The sequence below is a fragment of the Perca flavescens genome, chromosome 11, assembly GCF_004354835.1.
Source record: "Perca flavescens isolate YP-PL-M2 chromosome 11, PFLA_1.0, whole genome shotgun sequence".
NCBI lineage: Eukaryota > Metazoa > Chordata > Actinopteri > Perciformes > Percidae > Perca > Perca flavescens.
This window is the reverse complement of record NC_041341.1, coordinates 19,515,848-19,542,029: the sequence shown is the minus strand read 5'-3', so window position 1 is coordinate 19,542,029 and position 26,182 is coordinate 19,515,848. Positions and strand designations below refer to the sequence as shown.

General features: G+C 39.1%; 3 protein-coding genes across 7 annotated transcripts in view; 1 reads left to right on the top strand and 2 right to left on the bottom strand.

The window, feature by feature from the left end:
• Nucleotides 1-5,894, top strand: part of uggt2 (UDP-glucose glycoprotein glucosyltransferase 2) — a 40,626-nt gene extending 34,732 nt beyond the window's left edge. For 4 of the 5 annotated variants that reach the window (XM_028590649.1, XM_028590652.1, XM_028590647.1 and 1 more), the window contains 8 exons: nt 409-513; nt 597-681; nt 1,468-1,650; nt 1,823-1,983; nt 3,213-3,327; nt 3,417-3,533; nt 4,597-4,762; nt 4,910-5,894. In XM_028590649.1, the coding sequence (XP_028446450.1) occupies nt 409-513; nt 597-681; nt 1,468-1,650; nt 1,823-1,983; nt 3,213-3,327; nt 3,417-3,533; nt 4,597-4,762; nt 4,910-4,935 (958 nt within the window). In that variant the 3' untranslated portion in view covers nt 4,936-5,894. The remainder of the gene's footprint in view (nt 1-408; nt 514-596; nt 682-1,467; nt 1,651-1,822; nt 1,984-3,212; nt 3,328-3,416; nt 3,534-4,596; nt 4,763-4,909) is intronic. The other variant, XM_028590651.1, reaches the window with a different exon arrangement.
• A 908-nt stretch (nt 5,895-6,802) lies between these two features.
• Nucleotides 6,803-21,617, bottom strand: dnajc3a (DnaJ (Hsp40) homolog, subfamily C, member 3a). The gene is made up of 12 exons (XM_028590653.1): nt 21,331-21,617; nt 20,739-20,849; nt 20,502-20,626; nt 20,031-20,105; nt 17,068-17,220; nt 16,745-16,926; nt 15,010-15,129; nt 14,693-14,798; nt 14,473-14,593; nt 9,731-9,863; nt 9,141-9,289; nt 6,803-7,381 (listed from the first exon to the last, which is right to left on the bottom strand). The coding sequence occupies exons 1-12, from the start codon at nt 21,410-21,412 to the stop codon at nt 7,227-7,229; spliced, it is 1,512 nt and encodes a 503-aa protein (XP_028446454.1). The 5' UTR covers nt 21,413-21,617; the 3' UTR covers nt 6,803-7,226.
• Nucleotides 21,618-22,849: 1,232 nt separating this feature from the next.
• LOC114563648 (claudin-10) lies at nt 22,850-24,052 on the bottom strand. The gene is made up of 5 exons (XM_028590445.1): nt 23,821-24,052; nt 23,552-23,713; nt 23,374-23,455; nt 23,154-23,261; nt 22,850-23,042 (listed from the first exon to the last, which is right to left on the bottom strand). Exons 1-5 carry the CDS (start codon nt 24,050-24,052, stop codon nt 22,850-22,852), a joined length of 777 nt encoding a protein of 258 aa, XP_028446246.1.
• Nucleotides 24,053-26,182: the final 2,130 nt, after the last annotated feature.

The window sequence follows — 26,182 nt, the reverse complement described above, 5'->3', positions numbered from 1 at the left end:
TGATACAAATTAATCATTTTAGATTATTTTCTTCATATTATGGGGCTCTCTATAAAATATGTGGGAATTTAAGAATAACAAGTGGTTAAACATGTTACAGCTGCTTTAACTGTGTCTGTTCCAAGTCATTCATTATTTAAGTTCTCTAGAAGAGTTCCAGCAGGAGAACTGAACTGCTGTTAAAATCACGTCACAATCATGGCTTTCCTTTATCATTGTTTCATTTAAATCAAACACCAGTTTGCTACACAGTATTGCATGGTTTGTTTGAAGATGTTTTCTTCTGGCTGTTACAATTGTTATTGTTCTAAAACAAAAGCATGGTTGCTACTGGCTTAGTTTCAATTGACTGTCACTATATGAAAAAAACCCAAGAGACTATATTATGTATTATGGTCTTATTTACAGCATCACCGGTGGTGGCTCCAAGAAAGATGATGGAGAGAAGAAGAAAGAGGATGTTCTAAACATATTTTCTGTGGCCTCAGGCCATCTGTATGAGCGCTTTCTGAGGTGGGTCACTTTCAGTTCACACACACTCACACGCTTACTTTTTTAGGCCCTACATGTTACATTACTCTTTCTGTCTATTTCAGAATAATGATGCTGTCTGTCCTTCGGCATACAAAAACACCTGTCAAGTTCTGGTTCCTCAAGAATTACCTCTCCCCATCTTTCAAGGTACTTCCCTCATGTCATGACTCCATAAAAGCATTCTTTTTTTCCTGCTTGTTCAAAATAACTTGATGATGGTTCTTCAGAGCTTTATTTATACGAAGCAAAGGAAGTATATGTGGGTTGTTCTCTTCTTTGTAATGGTCTGTATTTAATCTCATATTTTCTATATAGGATAATCTATATTCAGTGTCCTCTGTGGCACCTGTTGAGGTGCAAAGACAGTTATTTATATAGTATGTCCAGATGTCTTGCACTATGAATTTGTGAAAGACTACTGTTAGCTTCAGCCCTGCATTCTGATTTGGCTTTTATTTTTATGCCAAGAGTGCCAGTATGTTCGAAAACTGCATCCCTAATGGAATTACTCTGCCTTATCTGCCTTTTTGTGCTTGTAACACAGCCGCTTATCAATGGCTAGCCCTCAGCAAGACCACACAAACTAACCAGCATTATCCGTTTTCTACTAGGCAATGTGTTATCTGTCACTTTATGGAATACACATGTACATGGAATTCTTCCAAATATACCCTCTTACTAATTTGGTTTGTGAGATACTCTAGTTGCCTCAACAGCTATTGAGAAGTGTCTGTAATGAAACCTTGTGCCTATGACCACAGTACACCACTGCTAATATCCCACAGTGTAGTACTTTCTTCTTATTGATGTATCTGAGGCTCCCCACCATTACTGCTAATAGAACTTTGCATAATTCTTAAATTTTTAGTTACTCAAAAAATGTGCTCTTCTATTTAATTTATTTAACCCCTGGTGTTTTTTTGGCGTGGTTAGGAGACCATCTCTCACATGGCAGAGTCGTATGGCTTTCAGTTTGAATTGGTACAGTACAAGTGGCCCCGTTGGCTCCACCAGCAGACTGAGAAGCAGCGCATTATCTGGGGATACAAGATCCTCTTCCTGGATGTTCTCTTCCCCCTGGCTGTGGACAAGATCATCTTTGTGGACGCCGATCAGGTAAGGAGCAAATTGAAGTCCCATAGGAAAGAGCTATGTGTAAGTGTGTGTCTGAAAGTGAGAGACTCGTCTATATATCAGTCCCAGCGCCAGTGTGAAGATTGGATGGCAACATCGCTGAAGTGGCGTCAGTCCACTCCATACTTACCAATGTTCTCGCTCTTTCTCTCAGATAGTTCGGGCTGATCTGAAGGATTTGAGGGATTTCGAACTGGAGGGTGCTCCTTATGGCTACACACCGTTTTGTGATAGCCGCAGAGAGATGGAAGGCTATCGCTTCTGGAAATCCGGCTACTGGGCCTCACATCTAGGACACAGGAGATACCACATCAGGTATACTTACTTAAAAAGCTGTGAGATGGAATATAGTCGCACAAACCATTTGAATGCTTGTTAAGTACCTTTTGATATTTTATCTGATGTTCAGCCATATAGTCTCTAAAATAACATTATATTCCCCTTCCATATATCTTCCACTCTATTGTCATGAAAATGAAGGTAACCACTTCTGGCAAGACAGGTGGCAGAATAGTTTACCATTCAGAACATAGTGCTTCTACAGCCACCATCTTCTTTGTAGACCATTATGACTTGTTTCTAGACTTTGCAAAGCAGAAAGAAATAAGTTACAAATAAAAAGAAGTCTTAAAGAGACCATATATATATATATATATATATATATATATATATATATATATTTGCGTATTCTTGTATTTAGAGGCTGGAAGTACTGCTGTTGTTTTTGTTGTTGTTCTTCCTTCAATCTATCTGGATCTAATAAACTGTAAATCCAAGAGAAAGCTAAACCTCACCCCACTCAGGCAATAGAAATTAACCGATGCAACAGAAGTTCACTCTATAAGGAACCTTTGATTTGTAAGAAAAGTGATAATATTTTCCCAGATTCCTTTTTGAAAGCTGAAATTAAAGTGTATATATATATATATATATATATATATATATATATATATATACACACACACACCGTTTTTGAATTTTCTATAAAAGAAGAAATTTTGGCTACACTACAGTATTGTGGTCATCCAGTTTCCATGGTGATTGGACCCCACCCAAAATTATAGTTGCAGTTCTTGTGGCTATATTTTAGTATCAGACTTTTGTTTATAGCCATGGTACATATCAAATCAAGCAACTTTACACTTTATCTCTGGTTTATCTCTGGAGGACGGAAAAAAGAAAAGTCTGAAAACCCCGGTGATATGATTGAATGCCAGTGTGCTGCTTGGCTCTGTGGGGCAGGACAAAAGCAGCGGGGGGGGAATAATCCGCATCAGTGAGGCCAGGGAAAACACAAGGTGGTGAATATCCTTTGGCAGACTTACATCTAATAAGTGATAAGTGAAACTACATAGGCTACACTGTCGGACTTATTAATGTGCCACGTTAGGTACAATTATCTCAATGCGCCTGGAGTATTTAACTTTATTGAGTCATTATTTTACTTTTTTTTTAGTCATTCCAATGGGCTTTCCCTTTCAGGAAATTATTTTCTCACACAGTGCTTTCTGTCGTCTCTTTCTCTCCTACTTTATTTCAACCAGTGCTCTGTATGTAGTGGATTTAAAGAAGTTTAGGAAGATTGCAGCTGGGGACAGATTACGAGGCCAGTATCAAGCCCTGAGCCAAGACCCCAACAGTCTGTCCAACCTGGACCAGGTATGTAACTCACAGATGACAGCATTGCACCTACTATACCTTAATGATTGTTATAATGCAACTTAATATTTGTTTTCTGATATCTTTAGGACCTTCCTAACAACATGATCCACCAAGTGGCCATCAAGTCTCTTCCACAGGAGTGGTTGTGGTGTGAGACGTGGTGTGATGACACCTCTAAAGCCACAGCTAAGACTATAGACCTGGTGAGTCCCAGAGTAGCCTATATGCATGACGTTCCACTTCCGGGATTTATCCTTTGCCATCGAAAATTCTGCCTGATTTCACTCTTTTCAGCCAGATGTCCATTACCTTCCGTTTTGTTTGTGTTGGAATTTTAAACTCTGGTGTGGATTTATGAGGACTATAGTTAACTGCTCCTCAGATGTCTGCAGGGTAAATACAGACAGCTAGCTAGACTATCTGTCCACTCTTAGTTTTCTGTTGCAAGACTAAAACAACTTTTGAACGTACATGTTTCACCCAAACAAGTTACTTCCAGAAGCTATTTTGCAGCAGCACCGTGGCTTTCCCCTTAGCACTGCCCAAGACGATTGTGATTGGTTCAAAGAAATGCCAATAAACCAGAGCAATGTTTTTTTCTCCTATCCCGGAATGCTGTGTGGACTAGCCAGACCCTCCTCCGCAGCACTGTGAACAAAGGTCTGGCAAAGCGAGAATAGTCCCAGAGCAAATCGATCTACACTAATTAGTAATGTGGCGAAAGCTAAATGGCATGCTGGGAATTACTACATAATTCATCATCAATTTTATCATTCTTTTTTATTTAGATATTGAAATCAACTTCGTCATTTCATTCCTCTTTTTGTGTTTTGTTGCTGATAAATTGGAAAAGTATTTATATACCACTTTTTATACAGCATGGTTGCAGCTTTTTTGGTTATAGTAGTGAACTGTAGCTGCTGCAGCACTGAAAGGCAGCAGCATATTCCCAGCCACTAATGTCCATGAGGCACTTGGCATTTAGGAGAAAACTGAGGAGCAATCCTGTAGTCTCCTAAACTAATTTAAAGAATTACTGGACGGGCTCCAGTCGGCTGGAATAGGAAGCATTGTCTCATTGTGGTTTAGGACACCACTTGGTAATTCAGACACAAGACATTGGCTAATGTCCTTTTAACAGAATTGGAAATCAAATTAGGTTCAAATGCCTGCCACAGACAGTGCTGGGAATGACAATATGACTTGTTGGGAGAAAGTGGCACTGATGGCGTGAGTGATGTGTTTTGTCTGCTTTTTCTGCTGCAGTGCAATAACCCAAAGACCAAGGAGCCCAAGCTAACAGCCGCAGCGAGGATTGTGCCTGAGTGGGTTGAATATGACAACGAGATAAAACTGCTACTGAGTCGGGTCCAGGAACAGGAGGGCACAGTGGCGCAAAAACAGACTCCCTCTCCCTCACAACATAAAAAAGGTTAGAAAATGAAAACACTATTTATAAGACAAATGATCTATTCTACTCTTGAACGATCAACCTTTTTCTTGGCCAGATCGTTGTCTCCGTCACCACTGTGCTCATTGTCCTTATTTCTTTCCGACCTCCACCCCACCCTCTGCACAGTAGACAACCAGCGTGATGAACTTTAGTGCCTGCCAGCACCATGCTGAAGAGGAAGAAGGCAGCACCTTTTTCTAACAGGCCACCTGTGAAGCTTGAAGACAAACAATTCCATCTAAACATAGCCATGCATCCTCAGCCAGAAAAAGATGTGATATTTTCAGAGATGCCATATCTGCTTCTGGAGTCAATACGTCGTACAAAATGAACATGTGATGTAAGTGTTAACTGCCAACTGTGAACTTGTAGAGTGCTATCAGCACTGCAGTCAGGTCTTGGTTAGCATGTTGTTACTGGAGAATGAAGTGAACACAGTAAGAATAATGGGGTGAGGCCAGTCAAAGCACTCTATTATATTTATGTGTGTGTGTTTGAGAATAATTAGTTGGCGTATATTGCACTGATAATGTATGCAAAGAATCAAACAGAGAAGGCACATCTTTATGAATCTGATTTCAAAGTGCGTTATTATTATTATTATTGATATTAATATGGAAAACCGTTTCAGAAAGCTAATGCATTTAGGTATTGTTAATTTGACATTCACTAAAATGCCCAAACCAAAGTTGTGACTGACATAAAGCTAATCGGTTTTAAAATGCCATACCTTGCTGCAAAGTTGTTACATTAGAACCTGGGGACTGTACAATTATTACTGGGTGTAATTCTTTATTTTTGCTGAAGGGAGGGTAGTCTGACTTTTTTGTGAGAGTAGGGGAGGGTCTTTTTTGAATCTTGGTTTTTCTTACTCAAAGTCTATTTTTGTTCAGCCTTCCCTTGAGAAATGTATTATTTAGAGTTTAGCCTCTGGCTTTACAGGTGTAACTTTAATAACCTTCTGCACAACGTGCGCCATGATCACTGTCCGTGGTGCTGATTCCTATGGCCCCCATAATGCAGGATCCCTGCTCTACTATTTAAGATAACTGACTGTACTTTTTTAATCTGATCTCATACAGGCTAGAAATACAATCTGATGAAATTCATATTTATGTTAGGCTATTTGTCGTAATTCAGGGTGGGGTGAAAATATTGCGGTTCAAGCACTTCATGGTTTGCAAATTTGGCGGCTGAAAAACGGTGGCTGTATTTTCACTTCTTTGTTTGCATCAATGTTTTCATATCTTGGGGGGGAGGGTGTAACATTTGTTTTTCCAATGGCAAGGGGTGGGTCCAACAAAAATATAAATAAGCTGGGGAGTTTCTCACCTTTTTATAAAATGCTAAAGATTCAGTTGTGGATCAAAGATCCTCATTTGCACACTAAAGGTCCTGGTTTATGGGTAGGATATAGGATTTTAACTCAGTGTTTACATCCTGCCTACATTCAGCTTCACTGCATTACATTTTAAGCTATAATTTTTTAATATTAGAATTCCACAATGAACCAGTGTTTGTCTCAGGAATAAGATTGGTGTTGCTGCTCAATCGAAGACAATAGTCTTTTTTTCTGTCTTAAAAGTAAAAAAAAAAGAAAAATAGTGGGTGCAGGAAGTCTGATCTTTTACCATGCTGTGTCAAATAGAAAGGTTTATATTACTGTATTGTGGAAGAAGAAGAAAAAGTCTTTGCAACAAAACCACCATTACAAAATCTGTTTGTGAATTCTGTCGTCCCCTTGTGTGGTCCGTGGATGTGTGATGGGACTCATGCTCTGAAAGGTCTACAATGAAGGTGATTTTCTTACACTGTAATTTGTTCCTCATCGTAAACCATTACGCCACGTGGAAATGGCATTTATGGGGAAGAAAGCATTTCAGATACTTTGAATTAGGAAAAGGTTAGATGTAGTGAATAAGTACCACCAAGTGCCATTTCTCAAACTGTAGCTTCAGACCATGAATGTAACAAAGTAACTCTCCAAACTTTCCATACAGCAATACCCTGGCGCCTCAGTTCAATTTAAGGTACATAAATAGGTCTTTATTTACAGTTCAGAAAAACTCCATTCATATAAAAATAGTACTGTACCTATGTACAAATTGAATCTTACGAATGGATGTGAATTGTAAAGTGTACAAGATGTGGAAAGGATGCGAGTGTCAGAATTAATCCCTTAACACTTTAAAGATAAAAGCTGCTTCACACATGGGACATATTTGTTAGCATAGCAACATACCTTCCCCAAATGAAATTCAAAGTTGTATTATTCAACAACAAAGATGCATATTTAATTTAAGGTAACTGAATTCAAGTCACAATTTGCTCCAGATTTTGTGAGACTTATGACATTTCTGACATTCCTTATGCCAGCGATCTCCCTTTTAAATAGGGAGGAAAATACGAAAATCCGCTCCAGCTGGGCTGGATATGAGTTTCCTTAGTTGAAGTTGAATTTAAAGTTAAAGGGTCCAGAGCCAAACGGATTGAAGCCCTGGAAGCCCTGGTAGCCTCCATGGAAGTGCTGATGATGACGACCCTGCTGGCTCTCCGGATCCATGGGGTCCTCTCCTTGGTCGAATTTGGTTCTCATCTCTATAAAAAACAAAAAAAACACGTCGGTACAGAACAACTTAACAAAATAAAATATACTCCTATATAGCTTTTGAATTAGAAATCAATTCCTCCAGGAATAAGTGTTTGTTTATTAAAATATATTAATATATCAATTTCAGTAAGACTAAAAAAATTTTTTTAAATAACTGACAACCATTATGTAAGAAGTAAGAGTAAAATAATCTTCCAACATTTTAGATCAGCTGATGACCAATAAGCTCCATACTTCAAATCAAAAGTTTAGTTGCAGCTGTTAGGTTGCAGGTGGTTCAATGCCAGTAGAATTTAGAAAAGGAAGTTTGCTGAGATTTGAAATGTTGGCGCTTGAGAATCCGCGATGCTTAATAAAACAACTTTTGTGGAAGTCTCCAAGGACATCTAATGTACTCTAATAACAAGATTTGACCATTTTTCATCTATTTTTGATCTATTTGCAGTGGAAAATGTGGGGATTATGAGCAGATTTCAGCAGTTATTGCTGGAATCAGGCAAAACTGCAAGCTCTAAAAAGTAATGCACCACGTAGATAATGTTTCTTTAATCATTGAAATCTGCGATTGCATATTCCCAGAGGAACTAAGACATGACCGTCAACAGTAATGTTAAGGTGGAACGTAAACAACGCACAACAAATGTTTAGATTTTTACTAATTAATAGGGCTGTCAATCGATTAAAAAAAAATTAATTGCACAATTTGCTGTAATTAATCGCGATTAATCGCGTTTTTAAATTGAGACTGAAGCTTGTAATAATGGATATTTAAATGCTAAATCACTTAACTTTGCAAATATGAAGAAAAAAACAAACAAGGAAAGGTTCTGCTAAGTTCAGAATGTTTAATATCTTTCAGAACAACAGCAGCAACAATTTGGCTTATTTAGTCCTGCTGAAGGCTGCTGGAAACGCCTAGAAACTGTCTGACTTGAGAGCAGATTTTTGTCACCGTCCCCGGCTGCTGTCGCCTGCTCTCGTCTACTTTACAGGCGAGGAGCAGTTCATCTCCAACGAGCCGAGAGTTCAGTCGGCGGCAGGGCAGTCGGGACTCACCCGGAAATGGCGAGCGGAATGAGGTGACTAGTCTCAAAATCTGACGAAAATCTTCTAAACTGACCTTTGTTGAGCTGAAATGAAGACAGATTCAGCAACTGCACGGCCTATTTCTCGCTTAAAATGTTTTTAGAAACATGTTTCAGTGAACTACTTTAGTACAATATGAGATCGTATTCTGAACGGCCGCCATGACAGACTGGCTCTCAATATCCGGAGAACACAAACCCATGTGACGCGTTCGTCCAATCAGCTGCCGGTTTTCATTACTTGGGCAACAATACAGAGTAGCGCCGCCTGCTGTTATGTAGACGTATTGCGTTTCTCAGCCGCCACATGAAGTAAACAAACACAGCTGCGTTAATTTCGTTAATTTTTTTTAACGAGTTAAATATTAAAAAATTAACGCAAAAATTAACGCGTTAATTTTGACAGCCCTACTAATTAATCAAGCACTAACTTGCATTGGTAGGGCTGTTGGGGACACGAAAGTTGAAAAAAACAATATAGTTTTGTAAGATTAAAACCATTTAACTGAAATAAAGATAATGCCCAGTACAATAATGAAGGTCTCAAGCTGCTTAAAATAGCAAGTAGTAAGCTGTTCACAGCAGCCCCTCAGAGGTCTGGCATTTGCTGGGAGACAACAACAACAACTTTCCACTGACTGCAGACCACAACACCATTTACCTGGGTCAGTGAGAACCTCTTTAGCCTGAGCGATGTCTATGAACTTCTTCTCAGCCCTCTTCTTTTCCTCCGGATCCTGGAAGTTGTCCGGATGCCATTGTTGTGCCAGTTTCCTGTAGGCTTTGATAATCTCCTTTTTCTGGGCAGTTCTGTGACAATGGGGAGCGCATTATCAGCACATTTATTAAAGATTAAAACAGCTTCCCTTCCCTTCTTTTCTACACAAGCAAGACCTAATAATACTAGTCCAAGTGTCAGGGTTACCACATTGGCTCGCATGTAAACCATTACTACTTCTTTTTTTTCCCTAAGAGTTCTTTCATTGCCTTAAAATGTAATCAATCTTGTCAAAGTGCTTTAGAACACAAAAATGTTCAAATAAATGATGTGGTTTCTAGTGCAGCATGCCTCCTTTGTAGAGCAGTGGTTGTTAAACACCGTCTTAAAACAGAAACAAATTACTTTCTCTTGTAACCCATTTGGCAAAAGAATACCCCAATTCTCCTCAACTTTCCTGATAAAATCCCCTGTCTGGAAGACCCCTATAAGAATGGAAAGAAATATCCCAAACTCCAGCGATCCGTGCCCACCTCTTCACTCCCAGGATCTTATAATAATCCCTCTTCTGAGACTGTTTGAGAAGTCGTTGAGCTTTCTCCAGACCTTCTTTTATCTGACGGTCATTCTCGCTGTGTTTCGCAGCAGTCTCATAGTCCTTAATAGCTGGAAGGAAAAAAAAAAGAGGAGGACACAATCAGTATTGCTTACTAATCCAAAGCAGCTAATGGGAAGTGAAGTACAGTATTTAAAGACAGTCCTTCAACGGAGGGAAACACAGGACCTTAAGACCTTATTGTGGCAAGCATCCACCTAAAATGTTTAAATGTCTTTGAGCAAGGCACTGAATCCTTCTGAGTCACGAGGTGTTGTTACTGTATGTGTCTGAGCCTCCAATAAGATGATGACCCAAACAAAAGACAAGCATGTACATGGATCAGCGGAGAATAATTGCATTATTTTTCAATTTGTGCCTTCATTTCCTCAATTTAGCAATTGTGACACAAAGATTGCTGTGGCATAAGTCTATATCCAGTCAGTTATACAAATGATATTGCATTTATGACTTACAGTAACATTGAAACACTCAAAGTCTGATCTAAAGTGAATTCAACACAGAGAGCTGTGGTTGTGTGAGCATCCCATAAAAACAGAAAACTAAAAAGGCTGTCCACACCTAGAACGATAAATATATAGTTTCAAAAATAGTGGCGAACAACACTGTCGGGATCACTTTCAGAGCGATTTAATGAACGATAGAAAAAACGACAGCCAATCAAAATCCATCTGAATTTACAACATGGCATGGCAGATGACGCTGCGGAGAGATTACAGGACTTGATTTTCCTTCTCGCCTTTGTAAAACAGAATACAATATCTGTAAAATGTAAATGTTAACCTGATGATCGTGTTCACATTAATCAAAAAACAAATAATTGCACTTAAGTACTTCACTGAAAGAGCATGGTTTAATCAACTGTTGAAGCATGCTGTGTTAAAGAGGTTATCTGTAGTTAAGTAGCCTTAGTAGAGGAAGGTCTGGCAAAGCGAGACTAGTAGTTAAGTGATGTAATGGTTAGCAAAATCAACAGTCAAAAAAATTTACAGAAAAAGCCCTGGATAAAAAAGTATACAAAATAACCTTGGAAGAAGGCTATGACTTGGCAGGTAGCTGGTGAATTTCACCACGGGATCAACAAAGTCTCAGCTTTATCCAGTTACATCAGAATTTATTTATTCATAATATTTTGTATTATTAATCTGAATAGGAGTATGTCCATCTCGCAAATGTAGAATCGGTCTCTGCAGTCATCTCTACCGTCGAATTCCAGCAACAGGAAATCATTTTTACTTTTACTCAGATTTGATTTGGCTTAAAATGCGTTGTAACTCACGTTACTGAGATTGTAACTAGAAATGTTCCGATACTGCCTAAAAGCCCTGAAGAAAATCTACGTTAAAGTAGTTTATTTGTTCTTTTTCCCGTTATAACTGACTGTCAAACTGGATAATAAAAGAAAGTTCTGTGGCATTCGCTGTTTGTGTTTAACCTCAGCCAGACAACAAATATAGAAATCATATCACATCCATACAGGGATAGTAGTATACAGTTATTAAAACATAATATGACATACTGGTATCGGATCGGTACTTGGTATCGGCTGATACGCAAGTTCAGGAATCAGAATTGGGAAGCAAAACATCGTATCGGGCTATCTCTAATTGTAACGGGTATATTACCGAAATGTTATTACTAATGTCTTATGTTACTGCGTAACAGCAAAAAGCAACACATTACTGTAATTGCATTACTTTTGTAACGCGTTACTCCCAACACTGGTCCTCAGTCCTTAGTAATCCCATCTCTGAAAATGCTTGATCTCATGCGGTTATATAAACCACTTTACTCATCACCTTCAGATCATGTTGCAGCAGCTCCGGGCTGTTTGTGTGTGCACGTTTTTGTGCTTTGAGGCTTGTTTACCCTGTGAGGCGTACTGAGGTGAATTTAACACCCATGGGTTCTGACAGTTTAAAAGCCCACATGAGGACTGGGATTCCCACCTGCTGATGTGTTCACTGCACATTAATGACAACTTACACAGCCTCGGCACGTTATTAATCTGGGGCTGACTTGCCTGAAGTGATGGTGATGATAATTGTGGGTCTAATTTGACTAAGTGTATATATTATTTTAATTAAATATGACATGTTAAGGACTTCTTTTGTCCTCTCATTTAAAATAAAAGCTAAAACCATATGTTTGGGATGTACACCATAAGTGAAAACATTATGGATAAAGTGAAAGCAGTTTGCCCATTACAGGAACTAAATGAAAACTGATGTGGAGCTTTGATCCATCTCCTTCATCTTTTTTTATTTTTACTTTATAGCTGCTATTTTCTTTGCGCGCGTGTTCACTTTTACATCGAACACGCTGAGATAAAAGTTAAATAAAACATGACTGTGTCACACTAACCTCAAGTGACAGAATTACATTTCAGCTTGTGCCTGTAACGCACCACATGTTCGCTTTTGATGATGTAGTAAATTAATGCATCATATACTTCCATCTCTAGAAATCTATCAACTTGGGATTAAAATGTTGCTTTTCATATATATATATATATATATATATATATATATATATATATATATATATATATATATATATAAATAAATAATTTGGATGTTTACATTAAAATCCCATTACTTTTCTGTAGACACCCAGATTACAACAAATAAAATGATCAGATGGTAAGACGCTTAAATGATGTGTCATTGATATTTTAACTTAATCTCCCTATTTTTTAGTAGTGTTACAGGGACCCCCTGTGTTAGACTCCTGCCATGACAGCAGTGTGAATTGTGTAATAGAGTTAGGATTATTAGGTACACCCAGCTAAAACCTTTATAAAAAGGTAGGATTCATTGCAGGACTGTTTTATTTAGACTGCATTCATTTTAGCTAGGTGTACCTAATAACAGGGACACAAACGCATGTATGGTCAAAAAAAAAAAAAAATAAAATTAAAGAGGTAATTGAAGCCCTCTCCCCCCGGCAAATATCCAGACCCTTACATTGCCACCAATCCCTGCCATCCCCGGCCCACCCCTATATGCGCGTAGAGTAAAATGAAATTCTGAAAATCAAAATACACAGACACTAATTTGGAAATAGAGAAAGAAAATACTTTAATTACTCATTTAGTGATTCATTTTAAAACGGTGTTCATCTCCATTTGCTTTGTCCTCATTATGTACTCATTTCCACAAAAATGATTTTGTTTAACTAGTCTTCAAAACACACACACACACACACTTTTCTTAAAACCAACTGCTTTTACAGCCTATATGCATCTGTTGCACAAGAAGTGCCTCACTTTCCCTCATTCTGCAAATTAATATTCTAGCAAAACTGTATCACAACGGAGTGCAAATAGTTCACTCTGCCCCTTTTCACAAGGTCTTGTTTATATGCTGCAATATTTCTCGCCCACTCTGGGGTTGCCATAAAATGTAGAATGTTTATGGGTCCGTCAGTGCCCTACGCTACTTAAAAATCATCTTCAGCAGTCTATTTGCGTCAATTTACATGATAAAAAGGACCTCCTTAAAAATATCAAAACCGGCTGTTGATCAGCTAAGCCCACTCACCAGTTTCTCGCCTTTCATAGCTTAAGATATGGTAACGTGGAATTGCGTTAACAAAAAGTTACTATGAGAATCGAGGATATGGAGAAAAAAGTTATGAGAAGTTATGCTTGACGCAATGCTAGCTAACCAACAGAAAGCAAAGGGCAATATTTCTAGACGTTAACCATAGTAAATCCATGGGCATCCACCATTTGAAAATAACTAGTTTGTCGCTCACTTTCATTTAAATGCATTCATTTAAATTCTCGTTTTTTGGTCAAATGGTCTTTTGAATGGGAGTGCTAGGGGTTACTATGATCACATCAAAATCACTATTTTTAAAACACTAAGAAGGCTCGACACAACATGAAACTTTGCTCCAAGTATCACCAGGGGCTCTACACATGAACTCCAGCACTGACAACATTGGTTGCGTACACAGAGTTTACTAAAAGGTTTTTAACGACTCACTTTAGCTGTTGGGGTTCTGGTCGCTGCCATCTCGCCAGTCAAAGAGTGTCAACAACAGTGTCAAGACAGTAAAAGATACGCAGCAAGAAGAAACACTAGTATAAACACAGTGTAAACACTACATACTGCTGTTTTGCCGCGCAGTGTTCTGGTTGCATTTCCTATTTACTTGTTTGGTGCAGGCAATCCAGAATAACTGTTGGAAAATTATATCCCTTAAAAAAACTCTTTGGATCTGCACGATTCACACAAGTCACCCAAACTGACGTGAAAAAAGTGGGAGGTGCCGAAAAGCGCGCTGTTTGCATTCCTGTAATAAACTGGAAACAGAGTGTAGATTTCAGAAACTTCATTTAAATGGCCGTGTTCTCGTAACCAAAACATCAGTAATAAAAACAGGTAAAATGCTGTGAGAAGAGTAGAGCTATTTAGAAGATAGCTATATAAACAACTGCCATTTTCACAACATCTGTGTCAAAATTTCAGTCCATCTTCCCCAAAAAGACATTGCTAATAGACTTTCTCAGCTGAAATTAATAAATTCCTAGTGAAGATTAATAGACTACAGTATTTAGTGTGATCGCGGATCTGAGTGTGGAAATCTAATGGACTGACTCCATTAAATAAACAGATCTTAACTACATACACCTACATCTGACAGGCTTACCTTCTTCATACTCTTCCTCTTGGATATAGGCCTCAGCTCTGTCTTTCAGCACGTTAACGTTCTCCGGGTCCGACTGGAGGACTTCGCCACACACTGAGATAGCTCTGCTAGCCTGCTGGCCCTGCTCATGACACAAGGAAAGCATGTTGGGTAGATGTATTGTTTAATTAAGTAAAGGAGCGAGTTAATGCACCTCATGGTAGCAGTAAGGGGGTCTTACCTGTGCCAACGCATGGCACATACGCTCCTTGGCAAGGAGAGAGAAATGGCGCACGTTGGGCTCGGTCTTCATCACTGCCTCATATTTGCTCACTGCGTCTTCGTACCTAAAAGAGCAGGAGGCAGGTGGGTGTTTGAACACACACACACACACACACACACACACACACACACACACACACACACACACACACACACACACACACACACACACACACACACACACACACACACACACACACACACACACACACACACACACACACACACACACACACACACACACACACACACACACACACACACACACACACACACCTCTGCTCTTGGATGAGTTCCTCTGCAGACTGGATCTGTTTGTTGAGCTTCTTGACCTGCTTGTAATGGCTGTAACACTGTTTGTGATCAGGATCAAGCTTCAGGCACTCACGCACCTCACTGCAGATCAGACGAGAGGAGGAAGGTCAGAACAGGCTAATTTTTTACCTGATGGACGTGCTATATTGCCAATTTACAGGGAGCTGGACAAAAATAACAGGAACACTTTAAAATAGCACAACAGATCTTAACTATGTGGTCATTTTTACACCATAGTTTGTATTGCTGTTAAACACATATCCCATGATGTGTCGTACAGTATAAGTAAGGGTTGCTGTTGGTCTACTTGTGATCATTGCTCCTCATGTGCTTATGTAGTTTTTCTGTAGCATGTGTCCTCTAGACTTTTGTTGGCCTTTATTGCTTACCACATTACATCCATTATTTTTTCAGTGTTAATGACTGGCTTTGTTAGCTACATATGCAAGTAATAATAAGCTGAATACCAATTAACGGTGTGTGCTAGCTATTACTATCTAAAAATAATCATTTTTATGTGACTTTAAAGGCAAAATGAGACAACTTACAGAGGTACAAAATGGCAAGCTAGGCACTACATGCATGTATGTATGTTTGTGCAAATATTCATAATAATAAAGTGGAAATGTTGAGTCATGATTGAACGATATTTACACTTTGAGGTGTCATTATCACAAAAATTACCATCAAGGTTAGAGAAAATCTCAACAATAAACAAACTTTATGAGCCATTTACTGCACAACAACTGCATTGTATTTTGAAATAACTTATTTTTACCACCTACTTATCACATAAAAACAAATGCAAGAAATACTTCTCACTTTGCTAATAGCCCTGTACAGCACAAAAGTATATTTGGACAGATAATGTTAATGTACTAAAATAATTTTGATGTAATCTATTGGAGATATGATTGTGCAATATTTGATTCTGATAGAAACACCTTACGCCGGCTACAGACTGGATGCGTGGCGTGAGTGTGGCGGCTGCGTGGCGTTTACTATGTCTTTGTACACCAGAAACGTGTCTGATGCAGTGCTGCTGCTAGCCTTGTCTGTACACATGTACTGTATGTTTCCAATTCATAAACTGCACTCAAGCAGTATTATACTTCATGTTAAACATAAATATATACCGATTTGATTACAGCAAAGACATCGGCAGTATTGACAGCAAAATAGGCTACAGAATATTTTGTTCTGTATTGAAAGGTCCAATATTTGAAAATCGATAATTATTTATTTTTTTAAATTACATTTATATCTGCATTTATGTCAAAACCTAGAGACTTTCTACCATCAAAATGTCATTTATTAAAATGTATTTGTGTCAAAATGACAACCATCTTTTCCTATTCTAGAATGGAAACGCTTTCAACACGTTTGCGTGTTGTGTGAAAAATAGGAGTCGGCCCTATTTCTAGCATGCACGCGTTTTCGAGCCGCACCTGAGACAGGCAGGCAGTGTGCAAGCTCTAAACGGTTAACATGGGAGCCGAAATAAAAATGGACATGCCATGCAGATGACATGCTCACGCCACGCAGATGACATGCTCACGCCACGCATCCAGTGTGTAGCCAGCCTTAGTAATTAGGAAGTTGTCTCGTAGTGACAATTCTGGTACCTGGTCACAATGTCTGATACTGATACTGTGTGGTAGCTTCCTCAAGAAAGCAGTCTGCAAGTGGGTCTTACGTGAGGGACATCTCATGGTCTCCAAGATTATAGTAGATAGTGCTGAGTTTGTAGAAAGCCTGGGTATTGTCACTCTTTAACTTGGATGCAGCTTTGAGGTCACTGATGGCCTTTCCCATCTCTCCCATTTGAATAAAACACTCTGCTCGAATCTCACGAGAGGTCACGTCCCAAACGCAAGTCTGTAACAAGCGGACAATATCTCTCACAAACTGCAGTACTAGATATTATACAAATGCTCTGTAGACTCTGCGGTAAAGATAACATGGGCAACGTCATGCTTGCAGGAAAATTAGGCAATGCTGACAAGGCAGGTATCTTACCTCAATGACAGTGTCAAGCTGGACAGCAGCTGTCACATAATCCTGGCTGTCGAAGCTGCTGCGTGCCTGAGCCACCAGCCGCTGAATTTCATCCGACTTTGTCAGCAGACTCTGGGCTTCCCTCTCCTCTTTGTCGCTAGGGTTGGACTTCAGCTGGAACATTGCAAGGCAAGACATTACACTGCATGCTTATGGTCATGATAAAAGCAATCTAACTGGAAAAAGTTTGAGTGACTTAAGAAAATCGCATTGAGTCCTTCACCAACACATTCCAATATGAGCTCTCATAATTCTGAAGAGGTTCTTGTGTCGACTTTGCCTCTTCAAAGCATTGCCTATCACAGCATTTGCAGTGCTTACCATTCCCTAAACCCATTACAATATAATCATCCTCATCATAGAGGTCATCATATTCACAAGAGCAATCTCAGCTAACAACACATCCTTTACAAATGGACCTGGGTACCCTTAAAGTGTTTCCTGCTAGCTCAGCTTAGGAAAAAGCATAATGCATAATGTGATGCATTAAGCTTGGCCAACATTGTGGACGGCTGAAGCAGCAGCACAGCATGCACCTCTGGCCAGGTCCCTTGACATTATACCATCAAAATGTTGCCTACTTAAAACTGTATAAGCCCAGATGCTTGTTGACCTCTGCAGAGTAAAGGCCTTTTTAATGGTCCTGCGGAGGCTCCACGCAGAGCTTTTGCCATAGCTTTTAAGTGGCCTACGTAAGTGCACTGGTGTGTGTGTTGAGCCAGCATGTATGTATGTGTGTGTGTGTGTGTGTGTGTGTGTGTGTGTGTGTGTGTGTGTGTGTGTGTGTGTGTGTGTGGGGAGTGGGTGATAGAGCGAGGGAGAAGTGAGAGAGTAACGGCGAGCCGACTCTAGAGTCATAGTGAGAGAAACAAAGTGTCTCATGTTTTCTGACCAAGGTGGGAAATCTGTAGCAGGAAAAGTTAACCCTCTCCTTGATTTCATGTTGTTTATGGAGAAGGAGAACCAGGAAATGAGTCAGAGGAAATGCAATGCTACCAAGCCACGGCCGAGCAACGTGCATCGCTGCGACGTGTAGTTAAATTTTTCGAGAGGTGCACGTCAGGCTACGGCGTAGGGTCCGGCGTAGACGCAGAGGGGTCTGCGGGGGTACGCCGTCAATTCGACGCACAACTATAAAAAGGCCTTAAGGAGGGCTCCTTGCCTGCATGAAGAAGGAGGCATCACACTTGATTGCAAGTATTGTATAATTTCTATTACATAAACACAACCAGAAAGTGACAAAGGAATACATGACTAACCACTAAGCTTCAAACTACATATAATAAAGCTCATCAACAGTTGACTGGCTTTCTTTGTGTTTAATATAAGGAAATATAATGGCAAGGAACAAAACAGAACAAAACTTATGAGGCTGCAGGCCTGCCACATGCCCTCGGTACAGTGTGACACTGACATTCACATCCTATTCCCACTTAAAAAAGGGACTAAATTGTTGCCTGCGTGATTACCTCACCTGAGAATACAGCAGCTTTAAAAGGAATCTAAGAATTAATTGTAGATATAACAAGGGCATTTATGTCTTCGGGGAGTGTTGTGAAACTTCTCTTTAAAAATGGTAATTGGTAATTCTAACGGAAAAATCATTAGCCAGCTCCAGTCCCAATCCTTAACGAGCACCTTAAAATGATCCCTGAAGGCCCTAATGAGAGTTCACTGCCAATTTAATTATTATCTACATCTTTTAAGATGGCTTATGGATGCATGGTATACCTGTTCACTAAGGTCTTATGTGGCCTATGGCATTCATTTTTAACTTCTTTGCTACTTGGTTTCAAAGACTTTTGTTAGTCCATTCACCCAATAACAAAACCTCTCATGTTGTCAACCTCAAAGTATAACTGTACAGTATAGTGAAATAAATAATACAAATAAAGTGTGCACACTGCACAACGATAAAGCTGTTAATAAGTTAAACTATTGCCCTTATGTCATGTTATATTGAAAATACACTAAGCCTAGTTTTCATGCTTGAGTTAAAGGTGCTGTCACAGCCCGATGTGAGTCGAGCGCAGATGTGAGTTGCGCATGCGTCACTTTGCGACAAGTAGCCTCTGAGATGCTAACTGCTTTTGTCTATGAGCTAACGTTAGCAATCAAACAATCATAGCTAAAACGTTTTTGAAATGACTGCTGCTGTTGGCTACAAGTTAGCAATCAAACACAACAAAGGCTTGAGCTAATGTTAGCAATCAAACAATCATTAGATAGCTAAAACGTTTTTGAAATGATTACCATCTTCTGTTATGGTATGTAAAGAGAAACGTTTATTATTTTATGGATTTCACAAATTTCAGTAAGACGTTATGCAATAAACCGTTTAAATCTGAGCATGTGCAACTCACATCTGCACTCGACCAGAGCCGGTCTGACTCAGCTAACATCGGGTATGACACGTTATGCCGAAAACCATTTAAATCTAAACATCTGCACTCGACTCACATCGTGCAATGACAGTTCTCTAAGCGATGTTGGGTTACGTCACTTCTTGTTGACATTCGAAGTATTGTCAAACAAAACTAGGCTAGCTTGCCCTAACACCCCAACCCCCACCCCGAAAATCCTTCTTGTCGGTTATTGGCTGGAACGCTGGAAGACTTATGTTTTGTGGTGCAGGTATGTTTTTGTTGCGGTTTGTGGAGCCCGGGCTGTCTACAGAGACCGCGTTTTTTTACAGTGTGTTCAGGGGACAGGCAGCTCGCAGATAGTGAGGAGATGTTTGCTGTATGTGACAAAAAACGTAGCCTAAAAAACGCATCACATCTCTTAGAGCACCTTTAAGTTTCACTAGAAAACCAGGCTACAGATCAACACTGACAACTCCTGGTGCTCTCTGCTTATTGAACAAAATTGTGACTTCTCAGTCTTGTTACTGTGGAGTTTAAACTGGATGTTACTATACTTACCACTTTCTTAAAGTCACTCTCTGCTTCATCTAGTCTCCCCTGCTTCAGAAGGAGATTTCCTCTCTGAAGGCGTGCCTGTATGGGCAGAGGACTTTTTTTGCATAAGACTGCAGACTTATCAACACAGCTGACATAACTGACCAGTTTCCCAACATAGTGGTGTCTGGGGCGGATATAAAACTTGCACATCTATTGCATCTAGTGAAGAGTTTTTCCTCGCCACTGTCGCACTAAATGCTTGCTCTTGGGGGAATTACTGGAATTGTTGGCTCTTTGTAAATTATAGTGTGGTCTGGACCTACTCTATCTGTAAAGTGTCCTTATATAACTCTTGTTATGATTTGATACTATAAATAAAATTGAATTACAGTTCTGTCAGACCTACAATGTAAGCCTGCTGTATGACAAACTGTGTGCAGCTATGTGAAAACAAATTATTTCAGACAAAATTATGTAAAAACAGAAACTCACAGATGTGAAGTCTGGTTTTAGTTCAATAACTTTGCTCAAATCTGGCAGTGCAGACTTTGACTTCCCCATTGCCAAAAATACTGTAGCTCTCCTGTAGTAGGCCATGTAGTTCTTGGGATCTCCATCTGACAAAAGGACAAAGTAAACATGACTATATATTAGTTTTGGATTATATTTCCTGGTGTAACAATTAAGTTGAAAAATATATATAAAACTTAGCATGGTTCTGTCACTTACCCACAGCAGCATGGAAATGAGAGAGGGCATCGGCTAGCTGGCCAGCAGCGAGCAGTTTCTTCCCCATCTCCATATGATTGTCCACACTCCCGTCCCTGCCACATTTCACTCCTGAAAAGGAATGCACAATAATGATATCATGCACCACAATACGGAGTATATTGCCACAAACTACAATAACGTTACCGTTCTCCATTACTAATGTATTCACATTAATTGCCGATAAATGACAAGCGGTAGCATAATTAAGTCAGTAACGTTAAGTATGCGAGAGATTTGGCATGTAACGTGAGGTTACTAACATTAACGTTAGCTACCATACGTTCGTTACACATGGAGGCTCAAACTAACTGGTTACTTTAAGCTAACATCGGTTTGCTTCGATATAAATTAACATAAATGATTAACGTTAACGTTAGAAAACAGCTAGCTAGCTATTGGTTACCACTGACATTAGCCATACAACGTTACTTTGACTACAGGCAGGCTGTCTGAACCGTGGTCAAAGTTCTATGCTAGTTAATGGTGACGTCCAGTAGCTACTTGCTATCGTTAGCTTGCCAAGAAAAGTAAAGTATAGTCAGGTTCTTACCTTCATATCTCATATCAATCAAAACAAGAACATATGGGATGTAAGTCAGTATTTTGCTAGCGACATGGTCGATGGAAACCATGATTAGATTTGCATCAGACAGGTCCAATCTCGTTATGTCCCCCGGCGGATGTTATTCTAACTATGTTTCGCCTAATTCTCAACAGTCCCATGTGTTCAGCATTGCTTCTCTTTCCCCAGTCACAGCGGAGCAGCTAACCCAAGCGACCGGTCGTGGGTGACTGTGATTGGCTGGATTCTTCGGAAAACACCGCCCCCCTCTTTTGGTTCAGCCACGGCAGCACAAGAACTGTCATTTTACTATGAGGTGTGTGTGTGTGTGTGTGTGTGTGTGTGTGTGTGTGTGTGTGTGTGTGTGTGTGTGTGTGTGTGTGTGTGTGTGTGTGTGTGTGTGTGTGTGTGTGTGTGTTGGAGAGATTATTTAAATCCGCTAGTCATGTACAACATTACCACAAAATAATCTATAATATATATGATTATAGTGTAAAATGTATACTCTGTGTAAGTGCTGATAGTGGTAAATTAGGGAGCAGACATTTAGCAATGGTGGAAGAAATACTCAGATGATTTACTTGGTAAAAGTAGAAATTCTATGTAAATATTGTCTATTACAAGTAAAAGTCCTACATTCAAAATGTTACGTACATAAGTGTAAGCATTTACTCAAGCTATAAAAAGTACTGTAAAAGTACTCCTTATGCAGAACTAAACGTTATTATTGATGCATTAACATATAAGCAGAAGTATTATGCTGTAGTTGGTCAAGGTGGAGCTCATTTTATCTGCTTTATACTTGTATCTATAACCATGCACATTTATTAACAAATCAAGTTTTGTATGTGCAATCATAATCTGCAAAGTAACTGGGAATTTAAAATGTCAGATCAATGTAGTGAAGTAGGGTAGACTACATTCTTTTTTTAAGTAGAAGTAAATAAAGTATTATAAAATGGAAAAAATAAGTAAAGTGCAAATAATTCAAAACTGCGTACAGTACAGTGCTTGATTAAACGTACTTAGTTACTTTGCCATAAGCAGCATTTTAATCCGGACGATGATCCGGGGAGAAACTAGGAGTAATTTATATATCCTTTCAACATTTTGTTTTATTGCAAATTTCAAAAACATCTGACAACATCAATCAACAGCAGCTATATAAAAGCATGCAACCTTCAGTCAGGTTTAAACAAGCAATCTAGAGATGCGTAGCATACATGTTACAGTAAGTCAACATTAAGTCCTGGTATTATTAGTTACTTCTTTGTTCATGTTTCAAATATACATAGTTTTATCTACATTACTATTAAAACATATGCATGGCTACAACAACAGCCAAACATCATGATAATTAATAGACATGTTATGCTAAATGTCTGCTGTGGAAATAAGACCCATTCTAAAGGCTAATGTTAAAGCTCAAGTATGGGCTTAGATTAAAAAATATCTTGGATTTCTGGAAGGACAGAAAGACAGAATATTTTCCACCTTTGAAAACAGGTCATACATATGCATTTATAGCTGACGAATTGGTGGTGGTTGTGATCCCAGAGATGCTGCTGCCTCTGCTGCCACTGGTGGTCCTTGGTTTTCTGCTCTCACTAATCTCTGTGTGAGCCAAAAACGGAATGCTCTTTTTTGTCGGAACAACTCTGTAGGCATCAGGGAACTGGTATTCAGGGAATCTTTTTGAGCTGTGAGGTTCAGATTCAACAAATGGATGGTTATTTATGTCTGTAAAACAAAATAAAAGAATAGAAATGCTGGAGAGAAACAAAATCAGTCATACAGTGACAGCATTTTACCTTGAGTGGAACCCTTCCCTCCCTGCAAAGAGACTGTAAATGAGGCCTCCAACAACAAGTAAGGCGGAGCCTCCCCAGCCGATAAAGACACCAACGCCTATTTCAAACCTGGCAATACATACAAGAATAATATGTACACGTACAGTTCTTCCTTCATATAAATGTTGATTCATGAAATAAGGTGAGTTTGAAGTGTATTTTATCCGTCACTTGTACATACTTCTCAGTTTTGTAGTTAGGGTCCTGAAATTCTGCTCTAAGTTTGTTTCCATAATAGGAGAAAGCAATCATAGAACACATTCCTGAAACAATAGGCACATATTTATTTAAAGATGAATCATGTAGTGTATTGCAATGTGACGTCTTTTCAAATAAGTCTGTGTAATTCTCAATCTTACCTCCGATAAAGTAGTTCATTCCCCCAGCAAAGGTTAGTCTTGCATTAACAATCTCTGATCCCCCAATCTTAGTACACTTCATTCCCACTAAGACCAGAACTGATCCAAAGAAAGCCAAGATAATAGAGGTGATGACGAGAGCGCGGCACATGTGAATGTCCCCTGTCCAAGAACAGCAAAACAATGTTATCCATACAATGGGGTAAAAAAGACTGCGGGTCTCCTTTTTATTCATCATCATGCCTTGTGCTAAATTACATTGGACTTACAATTCAGTGCAAGCAGTGATGGAATGTCCTTGCAGTCAGTTACTCCAGTTGAATCAGCTATACAATCCTTCCACAGGTTGGAGAAGTAGTGTGAAGTAGTCAAGACTCTGGTTTCTATCTCAGACCATGTCCAGATATCTGTGGGCATTGTGGAACACACCAGGATCCATCCAGAAACACAGACAACAAAGCAGCCGATCTCCATGTACATCACCACAGTCCTGTAACTCATTCTTGCGTGGAAGTTGAGCCTCTAGACAGACAAAGGAAAATCCAAGCAATGGCACAACATCTTCTGAACACAAACTGGGTGGCACCTGTGTTGTGTGTCCTGTTATGCCAAAAGCACACACTTAAGCACACACAAGAGGCCGAGCAGTTTGTATACATCACAAACCATCACGTTTTGCCTTGAATTGACACTCCACTGTTTTATGACGGTCGATTTGGTAATGTGTTGGTATAATACACATGGAAATTACTTTGTACAAGCATGGGGTAAATTTGATGTACCATATTGCTCTTACTACTGGGTTAAACTCTAAAAAGGTGAACAAGGGATTTGCACACACAGAAAACACTTGAATTGAAATATTTCTAAATGATGACACTATTTTGTTACACATCGATGATGTTGACAGAAGAAGAATACACTTATAGGTATTTGTGTAAATGGTTGGAACTGAGAATATGCTGGTGCAAAATGCCAAGGACTGTCATGATGTAATACACTACATCTATTAAAACCCTCAAACCCCCTTTTTATACCCCCCATTCCTGCACCCCTGTCTGGCCTGGTGGCGTATAAATAAATACATAATTAAATGAACAATAAAGAAGACAAAGATCATGTAACAGAGGAGTTACGTAAAACTGCCCTTTTAAAAGCAAACTCTATCTGGCATATTCATTTATTTATTATTTATTTATTCATTAATTTAATAGTGAATAAACCAGCATTCCATAGTTCCGAGGATAAGGCACTGAATGACTACACTCAGTGTTGTAAGTGAGATCTTAGCTTGTTAACGTGTTGCAATAAATTGTAATCGTAGATGCATCAATTTAGAACGGTGAACATACAGTTTCCCTCAAACTACTTAGTAGGTGTCCGTTAATGGGTTTTAATGGTCATTTTCCCCAATGATGGTGCATTTCCTTCCAACAAGGGCAACTTGAATACAATGTTGCTGTGGCTCCATTCTGTTTTTTTTTTTTATTTTAAAATTGTAATCGTGCTAATAATCCCCATTTTTACTAAAAGTATTGTTAATCTGATTACGTTTTTTTCCTTTACTTTTAATGGAATACAGAGTTACCGTTTTTGTATCCTCATTACGTCATGCCATTCCATGTATGTAAATATTACATTGAAAATTATTCCCGAGGGGCGCCTGGGTAGCTCACCTGGTTGAGAAAGCGCCCCATGTTCAGAGGCTCAGTCCTTGCCACATCAGCCGTGGGTTTGATTCCAAACTGCAGCCCTTTGTCATAGCCCTCTCTCTCTCCCTTTACATGTGTTCAGCTGTCCTATTAAATTAAGGCCCAAAATGCCCAGAAAAATAATCTGCCAAAAAAAACCTTTAAAGTTATTCCCTGGAACTAGTCAGTTGCGGGGGAAACTGCCTGAGGCCCACTAAATATCCTTTATAACTTTGCTAGTTTCAACAAAGGCTAAACATTGACATAAGGTAAATAAGTTGTTCTTTCAAGACTTGCATTCGGCCATAGCGTGAGTAGCACTGAACTTCAACTTGAATTTTTTTAAAAGAAAAGAAAAAAAGAGCTGACCAACCAGTGCCAGCATCAGAGACTCCAATAAAATCAATGACACAGATTGGAATAGTGACGACTTTTCCATCAAGTGTAGATATCTTCTAGTCTGTCGGCAAGGTGGTAGACACCAGCACCCACCCCGAAGTGGTAAAAATAAAGGCCAAGATCTCCAGAAACATTCTGCTCATGCTGCAGAGAGGACTCCTGCACACTACTGTGTGACGCCAATTAAGTTGGTAAGACCTGAAATGTATTAATGGTTGGATGAATAATTGGATAGACACAATAGGTATAAAGTGTATTACATTATATATCAAATAGATAGTCCAGTGATAAAGTAAATGATGAGTAAACACCAGACAGTGTATTTTATGACCTGTTTTACCAAAAAAACATGACAAGAGCATGGAAACCACAACAACAACAACGAAAACAAATTATAATTGTACATGGTGCACTGAAGCGGTGAAGGTTTTTTTCCATCCTATCTACAGTATGCAATATGCCAATTGATAGTTAATCACACTTGGAGCTACTTTGTCTTGTTGTGTTTTTCCATTTTTTGTTAAAACAAAACTACATAGAG